This window comes from Sceloporus occidentalis, unplaced genomic scaffold, assembly GCF_023333645.1.
Source record: "Sceloporus occidentalis isolate IW3139 unplaced genomic scaffold, rSceOcc1.0.p SCAF_347, whole genome shotgun sequence".
In the NCBI taxonomy this organism is placed as follows: domain Eukaryota; kingdom Metazoa; phylum Chordata; class Lepidosauria; order Squamata; family Phrynosomatidae; genus Sceloporus; species Sceloporus occidentalis.
In genome coordinates, this window is record NW_028317327.1 from 62,501 (window position 1) to 71,730 (window position 9,230).

Consider the following 9,230-nt stretch of genomic DNA (forward strand, 5'->3'; position numbering starts at 1 on the left):
GGAGCCCTTATCCCTGCGCAGTCCCAGCAATGCCCACAGGGCAAGAGGCGAGCGGCACCAGCACTGCCAACAGAGAGGCAGACAAGAGGGTACCGGCCCCCTCAGCAGAGTAGTACAGACAGGGTGAGGGGTACCGGCCCCCTCAGCAGAGTAGTACAGACAGGGTGAGGGGTACCGGCCCCCTCAGCAGAGTAGCACAGGCAGAGTGAGGGGTACCGGCCCCTCTCAGCAGAGTAGTACAGGCAGGGTGAGGGGGACAAGCTCCCCTCAGCAGAGTAGTACAGACAGGGTGAGGGGTACCAGCGCTGGGCATGACGCAGATGGGGCAGTTTTACACATCAAAGGTGTTTCCTGTTCTCGAGGCACAAACTTTGGACGTAATCAATTCCTTCGCGTTCCCTTCCTGCCTATTCCTGGCGATGGAAGCGCGGCGGCCCCCTATAACACATCTTCTCCGTGTCCCCCTATTCCTAATGATTCCGATTTACCCCAAAGCCTCCTCCCCAGTCTCTTGCACCGGGCTGATAGTGGAGTAGTGGATCCCGAGCGTGATCTCAGCAGATACGGCCCTGGCTCTTTCTGTACGTTGCACATAGATCTGCACAGATACCGCAGCCTACAATTCCCATTATGCTCAGCCGCCTGTTTTCCCATTAGCATTCCTGGATACAATGAGCTCTCCCCCCCCTCTCCTCTGGTGCGGCGGCGGAGTCTGCGAGGAGAGCGTGGGAACAGAGGGGGGAATCCCTTCCTGCCCCGAGAACAACTTCCTCATCTTATCCTGTAAATACCCCAAGCCGAGGAGACAGAGGAAGAGCCGAGCCTGGGACCCGGCGAGCTGCGGACCTGACACGGGGGGGAGGGGAGGGTTGCGTGCGTGTGCACGCGTGGGCGTGCATGCGTGTGCGAAGCGCTCGGTCACGGTTCACAATCCACACTTGGAGATTTACTAAAAGGTGAAAGGATTTCCGCTTCTGACCGAGTCCGGAGAGACGTCTCAGTCAAGGCTTCTCCCAGCTCCAGCGTCTACAGCGGACGGAGCCCCCCAGAGCCACAGCATTAACCATAACGGCTCCATGATTTTCTACAAAATGTATTTATTAACACAGTCACGGGGGCCGGGGGGCTTCGCGGTGGGACGTCTGGAGACCGTGCCAGAGACGTCACTGTTTGGACCGAGGCCAAAGGCGGCTGGTGATGGAGCCCAGGGAGAGGTTCTGTCTCTTACTGAGCTGGGCCAACTCCGACAGTCTCTGCTGCTCCTCCTGGAGAAAAGAGAGCGCCGATTAGCGTACATTATTAACCCACAAAATCTCGCCGCCATTAACCCTTGGTGAGCGGACGCCATGTTACCTGTTCAAGCTGCGACTGTCGGCGCTTAAATGCTTCCAAGGGATCCTCCTCCAAGGAATAATTCTCCAGGACGGACCGGACGTCGCTGACTCCACTGACCGCCACGGCTGCCAAAAGAAAAACCACGTTATCTGCCGCTAGCGTAATAACGTAACGCCCGCGATCTCTAACCCGCCCAACAGGCCTCACAGACAAGCCCCCGCGGCACGCGGCTTCCGCACTCACTCTTCAGGAACGCCGTCAGGTCGTAGAGCGCTCGGTCTTCCGAGTTACCGTCCCATCGCTTTATGGCGAGACCGTTGTACGGCTGCAATTTAAAAGCCTCTCTTTTGCAGTCCACGACGACCACGCGAGAGGGGTCCCGATTCAGACACGAGATGTCCTAAATAAACACGAGAGACATTACAGACAGCAATGCCGGGCGCCCACGCCAGTCACCCCCGGGGTGATGGTCACTGAAACCGAGGAACTCACCTTAACATGATGTCCATCCATGTAACGTGTAGCATCACGGAACAGCCGGTACGACACAAAACCATGCGGATCCAAATTATCGACGAGAGGGAACGCGGTCTGAGAGGGAGAAGGAAAACACTTTTACAATCCTTCCTCCAGAAAAGGCTGGGGGGGGGGGTAGATACCCAGGGGGCTATGAGGTGGAGGGGAGACAGAGGGCTTAGTGGGAGAAGGAAAGGGGGGTGAATTTAACCCCTTTGGCGTCAGACGCACGGCTCATGCTCACCAGTCCGGTCTCAGAGGTGAATATGACGATCTCGTACAGGGGCGCCAGCTGCTGGAACAAGCTCTCGATTCCCGCGCGTTTCTTGAACCTCCAGCCAGTCACCAGCTACGGAAACCACAAAAGCAGGGCATACGTCAGAACAGAGGAATCCTACAAAGGAGCCAGGAAAGGAGGCGGAAGACAAGCAGCAACAGGACACAGATTCTAGAATCATGAGAAAGATGGCGGAATGAGTGATGTGGGGGACACGTACCGACCACTCGGGGTGCAGCAGGACACCTGTCAGTTCCAGCACAAGGGTGTAAGGGGGCTGGTAGTACGGCTCCTTCAGGGGGTCCGGCAGAAGTTTGGGACTTGTAGGCTCGATGATCATCTATGGAATTATTATTCTTTTATTTATTAAGCACCAACAAATAACCCCATTTTACAAATATACATAAATGCAGACACATCGGGAGAGGAGAACCCGGCCCGTGAGCTTACAATCTAAAGGAGTAGTATGTGAGGAGTGGAGAGAACGAGGTTAAGCAGGAGAACCAAGTAGACGCTGAAAGCCCAAAATGGCGACACTTACCTGGCGGTAATCCTTAAAATATTTGTAGGTTCTTTTAAAATGTTGAACAACAGGAGGCTCTGAAGCAGAAAAGCGAACAGGTTACAGCGGATCAACGTAAAAATGGGTGACCCCAGGGAGAGGCGCAGGGGCCCTTTACACAGGGGACACATCTAGTGGGCGGCTCAGTCACAGGGAGGGGTGTGGGGGGCTGTTGTGCAGGGGATGCATGGATTAGGGAGCTCAGTCACAGGGAGGGGTGTGGGGGGCTGTTGTGCAGGGGATGCATGGATTAGGGAGCTCAGTCACAGGGAGGGGTGTGGGGGCTGTTGTGCAGGGGATGCATGGATTAAGGGGCTCAGTCACAGGGAGGGGTGTGGGGGGCTGTTGTGCAGGGGATGCATGGATTAAGGGGCTCAGTCACAGGGAGGGGTGTGGGGGGCTGTTGTGCAGGGGATGCATGGATTAAGGGGCTCAGTCACAGGGAGGGGTGCGGGGGGCTGTTGTGCAGGGGATGCATGGATTAGGGAGCTCAGTCACAGGGAGGGGTGTGGGGGGCTGTTATGCAGGGGATGCATGCATTAGGGGGCTCAGTCACAGGGAGGGGTGCGGGGGGCTGTTGTGCAGGGGATGCATGGATTAGGGAGCTCAGTCACAGGGAGGGGTGCGGGGGGCTGTTGTGCAGGGGATGCATGGATTAGGGAGCTCAGTCACAGGGAGGGGTGTGGGGGGATGTTATGCAGGGGATGCATGGATTAGGGGGCTCAAGCCCCCATTTAATGAATGACTCCCGAAGCTCACGGGCGGCCCGTGGAAAATTCAGAAAGATTTTACTCAAAGGCGTCTTTCCTGAAAGCTTCAGATAATTTGCCACTTTCACTCGCCGTGTCCCCAGACCTCGGAGGTTAAATACCCAGGGCATCTGACAAAGAGTGCCTTCTGCCTGCGGGGGTGGGGTACATTGTGATGGTAATTAGCAGCTGAGACCTGCACACGTTACGGCCCCTCACTGCTGGGTCCCCCTGTTCTCACTTTCGGATCCGAATTAACGTCAAATATCAGGTAAATGGCAGGTGCTTCCGCCTCATACACGCGTGTGCGTGTGCACAAAGCTATTGCCCCAGGAGAGTAAAGGGGGGGTACGATGCTTACGGAATGAGGCTCTTTAACTCACCGTTGTCAAACTCATCAGGTATCTGCGGACAAAAACCTGAAGCATTAGTATAAAATCTGCATTAATATGTATATAAAAAGCATGGCACAGGGCCCCTGCGATAACATGGCACAGGGCCCCTGCGATAACATGGCACAGGGCTGCATCACCGGCGAGCATTATGTAATTTATACGGAAAACTATTTTTATATCAAATAACAAAAAATTCCCCAATTCTAACCACAGACAAAAAAAGCAATGGAGGAAAGCCAAGCAACCCAGACATGGGGGGCATCCTCAGACCCCACGACCCCAGCGACGGGCAGAATGCCCCCCATATCTGTAAGGGGAAAACCCTCAATTATTTAAAGAGACCACAACGCTCACACCCCATGCACCCCAGCGACGCACCCCCCGAAGCACCGGAGTCTCGGTAACACGTGGCCGATAAGGATCAAAGAGCGGAGTGTGCCGCAATCTGCCGAGACGCCTGCCATTCACAGCCAGGTGAGACGAGCATCAAAGGCAGCGAGAGGAAGCGGAGGTGCGAACAGCGTCCTCACCTCAAACCTCAAAGGGACCCCCACGGGAACAGAACTGCCCCAGGCATAAGCAGGGGGGTAGGTGTTAAATATTAAAAAAAACAAAAAGTAGGAGTAAGGGATCGCAGCGTCACCCACATACATAAATTAACGAGCCGGGCCCCTGTATAATGTATAGATAAATCAGTGACCGGCCCCCGTACAATGTATAGATAAATCAGTGACCGGCCCCCATACAATGTATAGATAAATCAGTGACCGGCCCCCTGTATAATGTATAGTGAAATGAGCGAGCAGGGGCCCCTGTATAATGTATAGATAAATCAGCAGATCCACGCGAGACACCAATCTGAACGGATCACTCGCCCCAGAAATGCCCCTCTGTAGGCGGCAATGAACACCGGTCCCAGCAAATGCCCCACGTGGTCAGCGGAAGTTTGATCCATGCTTCATTGCCCATGTGAAGGGGCTTTAGAGGCGCGGGCGGGGGGGGGAATGGTGCCTGCCCTCTAGTGGCTGCAAAACACAAATGCAGGAGATGCTGACCCACGTCTGTCCTGCCACAAACACTTTACTGACCGCAGACGCACAGCGACCACAACACACATCGGGCATTTATAACGGGGCCCCAGGGGCAAAAAGAGGGAGAAAAAAAATTTCAGGCGTTGTGGCTACCGTTTCCAATCGCTGCCCTCTAGTGGTGACGAGGCAGAAGTTTTACTTCCAGCAGCAGTCTGTTCCCCAGAGCTCACAATCTATTAAAGAGCTTGAAAAACAAGGAGCGGTTTGCGGAATGCGAAGCAAATAATCAGCGGCTGCTCTTCGGTCACGACAGATACGATGAGACAAGCGATTAAAGGCGGCTTTGTGGGCAGCGCTGGGTGTTCGGCAGGAACGCTCTCCCAATATCAGTGGAGCAGCCATTAACCCTTCACATTCAGTCTCTTCCCAAACATCGCCTGCGTTCACCCTTTCCTAAACGTCTTGTTTACACCCTCATCCTCTCCTACCACCTTTCCCTGCCTCACCTTTCCCTGCCTCTCTCCTGCTGTCAGATGCCCCCACCAGGGGGTCCTGTCCTGTTTAACTCTTGTACACCGCTGCGAAGTATCACGGTGCCATACAAATCAATATACAACGTGCACAGCTCCTCCTGGGCAGCTATTCCATGCATCTTAAACCCCTTTAGTGGGCGTGCGCTGAGCCCCGTACCTTGTTTCCCTGCTCGTCCACAGAGTTGCTGCCTGCGAATGGAAAGCAGATTTGTTATAAGAGACAATAAGGGGCATTTTCTGCTCATTACTGATACATCCAACCACGTTGCAGCGGTATTTAGTGAATCCAGCCCGTCGCGGAGTTCAGCATCGGTTAAGTGTAAAGATGGTGGGGGGGAGAGGTATGGCTGTCCCTCAGCGCAGTGGCCGGTGAGGATTGCTGAATGCTTTATACAGCGGGCAGGGCTCCGCCGCGCACAGTTTATATGCAAATCGGAACCTGTCCTACGCGGTGCATTTTATGGAACCACTTCTTCCGCCCCTGATCTTTCACTTGTGATGTTTCTGCTGTGTCGCGGGCCGAAGGGGGCCCCATGTGCCAGTCTGCAAGCATACAAGTGTATTTGGGGCAGAGCCCTTCTGTAATAACTGCCCCTCGACCCCGATCTCCTCCTGTCAGTTCTGTTGCCCCTGCCCCGCTGCAGCCTCCCAAGTTATTATCCCATCATGCCGCTCGCCCTGTCGCCCCGTAGATTGTCTTACCAAATACATAGACCAGGGCCCCGGCGGCCACAACTCCCATCAGCCCCGATCCTCGCAGAAGGAACTTCTTGGCCTTTGCTGTGTTTTCCTTCTGTTTCTTCTGCTGTCCTTCAGGATCAGAGGTATCAGAGGGGTCACTGGAGGTCTAGGGGTAAAAAAGAACTGCTTGGGTGAGCACAAGGGGGCAGATGCTTGGAAGCTGAGAAATAGGTAGAATGGAGGTAAAAGTGACGGGGCTGGGGCAGAAAGAGATAAGACCCTCCCCTTTTGGGTCCGCCTGATCTGCCAGTTAATCAGTCGTTGGTCTCGTCTTAGATTCAGGAGCCGTATGTCTATCCCATGCATGTTTAATACCCTCACTGTATTACCCTCTACCACTTCTGCTGAGAGCCTGTTCCCCTTACCTACCACCCTCTCAGTAAAGCAAAAATTCCTTGCATTCCATCTCAGCCCCTGTCAGAAGGAGGCGCTTGGGGCAAATGACAAAGGAATGCAGGTGATGGAAATCCACGGCTGCATAACACTAAAAGCTACGTATAAATAGCAGCAGCACCCGGGCCCGGTGACGGGGTATCGGGGCTGCCTGGGGCGGGTGACAGCAGGTAACAGGAGATGACGGGTGACAGGGAAACGATGGTGACAGCAGGTAACAGGAGATGACCAGGGCGGGGGACAGGGGAACGGGGGTGACCGGGGCTGGCTCTGTAACCTCATGTGTGACCTCATGTCCGGGGGCATAGATAAGATGTCAGTCCAAGGGCCACATGTCAGGCCGGGGCCAATCCTCTCACCTCTCGGCTCCGCAGCTTCTCCTGCAGCACGGCCTCTACTAGTCCGCCTCCCGCCCCGCTCTCCGAACTCCATAGCCGGCATCCCCAGGTTACCCTGACTCTCAGCAGCCTGGCTGACCTCCCGCACACGGGTACCAACGAGGCGGCCATGTCCGTTACAGTGACTGCTCTGGGCTCTAGCCAATCACAAGATAGCCGGGAGGCATTCTAGCCAATCAGAACTGGGAACCATGATCACGGCTAGCGAGAAAACAAGCGGCCAATTAGCGCAGCGACAACTAACCACATGATAGTGAGATGAGCGCTAAGCAATTGAGACCCAACTGCCTGCTGTCTCCGGTAAGGGAGGTTACATTCATTTTTCTGGTGTACCCCGAGGCAGGGAGGATCGCCCAGGCAGCCCTTCAGGGTGTAGAATTCGCACATTGTGGAGGTTGGTGAGGGGTCACTTTAATGATTTGTAGCACCGATATTAACCTGCTTAACGACCCATCACACAAATTCAGGATATTCTGAGTAAAGAATTTAACTGAAAATGGTAAAACTATTACAAATAAACAGTGACAGAAAAGACTGCCACCTGGCCACCACGGTAGTTTCCGCATATGTGAATATCAAATGTTTTTACATTAATCATGGAGCTCGGGGGAAATGATGATAAAAAGACAAATGTCTTTAGTGAGCGGCGATAACTTAAATGTCTGGAGGGAAACAGCAGAGAGGAGTGACGAGAAAAGGGAGAAAAAAGAGAGAATAATGAGAAGAGGAAGAAAAGAAAATACGAAAGAGGAGAGAAAAAAGAGAGAAGACAAAAGCAATAGAAAAGAGATAGAGGGAAACAAAGAAAAAGGAAAGGGGAGAGTAATAGGAGAAAGGCATATAGGAGGGAGTGGGGGGGTAGAGAGAGGAGGGACAGGTAAAAAGGGAGAGAAGAGTAAAAGAAAGGAGGCGAGGTAAACACAAAAGAGAAAAGAAATATGAGAGCAAATAGGAGCAAAGAAGAGGAGAAACTCCTGCTCACGGCTCTTAGAGGGTCACTCACCCTCTAATTACCGCAGAATCCAAGACAAGACCGTGGCTCGTCTCCATAGTCTACGAATGCACGCGCGGCGCGTCCTCTCTCCCTCTACGTGTTCTGTGCGGAATAAGCCGTGTCCCCATGTAGAACACGGACCCCAGCCCTGGACACAACAACGTAAATTCAGGACATAACTCTTTATTCCCGGATTGTCCAGGCAACGCAACACTAAATAAAAACCTTTCAGTTACAATGGGGGTGCTGTGACATAAAGCCCCCACTTCCCAGCTGCAGCAGCTCGTACGGTGGAGTTACAGTCACTGAGCATGTAGCAGCGGCATACGATGCACAGTTACAATGGGGGTGCTGTGACATAAAGCCCCCACTTCCCAGCTGCAGCAGCTCGTATGGTGCAGTTACAGTCACTGGGCATGTAGCAGCGGGATGCGATGTACCCGGCGTCCACACCGCGCACCTCTCCTGGGATCTCTAAAGTGCTTTAACCCTTTCATGCTATGGAGATTTGGATGGCTTTAACCCTTTCCTGCACATCGCTCTCACTGCCCTCCAATCTCCTTTTGGCAAATCTTTCGTTTTTGACCCTTAGTCAAGTTAGTTTACAGACAGCTGCACCTTCTATATAATAGCTCACACGCTGACCTAATCTTGGCCTCTTGGTGATGGACGGGTGGCTTCTGCACCCGTATGCGTAGTTTGTATTGTTCTGTAACAGCCGTTGCTGGGGGGCGCAGCGGACACTCAGATCTGCCTCTCCGGCCGCCTTCTTCATACAACTGGATCTGGATGCGATTCCTAAAACTTGCAGACTGCCAGAACTCAGCCCTTCTTGTTAAATGTGTTTGAGTGCAAGGAGAGCACACCGGACACATCCATGTATTTAAGGTACAGCTTGGGCATACTTTCGAAAAGATTGTCACTGTCATCGCACCTACATCATGTTAAGTATGAATGCAGCTTTATTAAAAAATATATTATATAAAAGCAAATATTTAAATGGCCAGTACTCCTAATATTGTTGGACATGAAGTGATGGATTGTGTTGGTTCAGGTCTCTGACGTAAAGTTGGTCGTCTCCGTCATGGAGGTGGGATTCGCACAGAGAACGATGCCCCTTCCTACAGGAAAAAGACCAGAGTCCGGCTTTCTCTGGTTTATTGACGGCACCATATAAATATTACATACATTCCCACAGGAGAACACGACGCTGTTACGCGTTTCATAAAAAAAAATAACAAGTGGCATTAAAGTAAAATTCTCACAAAACTGGAAAAATGAAAAACCCCCAAACAAAAGTTTCTGT

General features: G+C 52.8%; 1 protein-coding gene across 1 annotated transcript; it reads right to left on the reverse strand.

Moving 5' to 3' along the window:
• Positions 1 to 1,163: 1,163 nt before the first annotated feature.
• Positions 1,164 to 7,041, reverse strand: LOC149274090 (mitochondrial import inner membrane translocase subunit TIM50-like). The gene is made up of 11 exons (XM_089505828.1): positions 6,892 to 7,041; positions 6,101 to 6,245; positions 5,556 to 5,587; positions 3,823 to 3,844; positions 2,670 to 2,728; positions 2,349 to 2,468; positions 2,096 to 2,200; positions 1,828 to 1,926; positions 1,579 to 1,735; positions 1,354 to 1,460; positions 1,164 to 1,265 (listed from the first exon to the last, which is right to left on the reverse strand). Exons 1-11 carry the CDS (start codon positions 7,039 to 7,041, stop codon positions 1,164 to 1,166), a joined length of 1,098 nt encoding a protein of 365 aa, XP_089361954.1.
• Positions 7,042 to 9,230: the final 2,189 nt, after the last annotated feature.

Bases quoted from the DNA above. Each gene is read 5' to 3' on its own strand.
- LOC149274090 (XM_089505828.1), bottom strand. From the start codon at position 7,041: ATGGCCGCCTCGTTGGTACCCGTGTGCGGGAGGTCAGCCAGGCTGCTG. The intron at 3,845-5,555 runs GTACGGGGCTCA...TTTTGTCCGCAG, and splicing joins TGGACGAGCAGGGAAACAAG to ATACCTGATGAGTTTGACAA. The intron at 1,461-1,578 runs GTGAGTGCGGAA...TTCTTTTGGCAG, and splicing joins CCTGACGGCGTTCCTGAAGA to CCGTGGCGGTCAGTGGAGTC.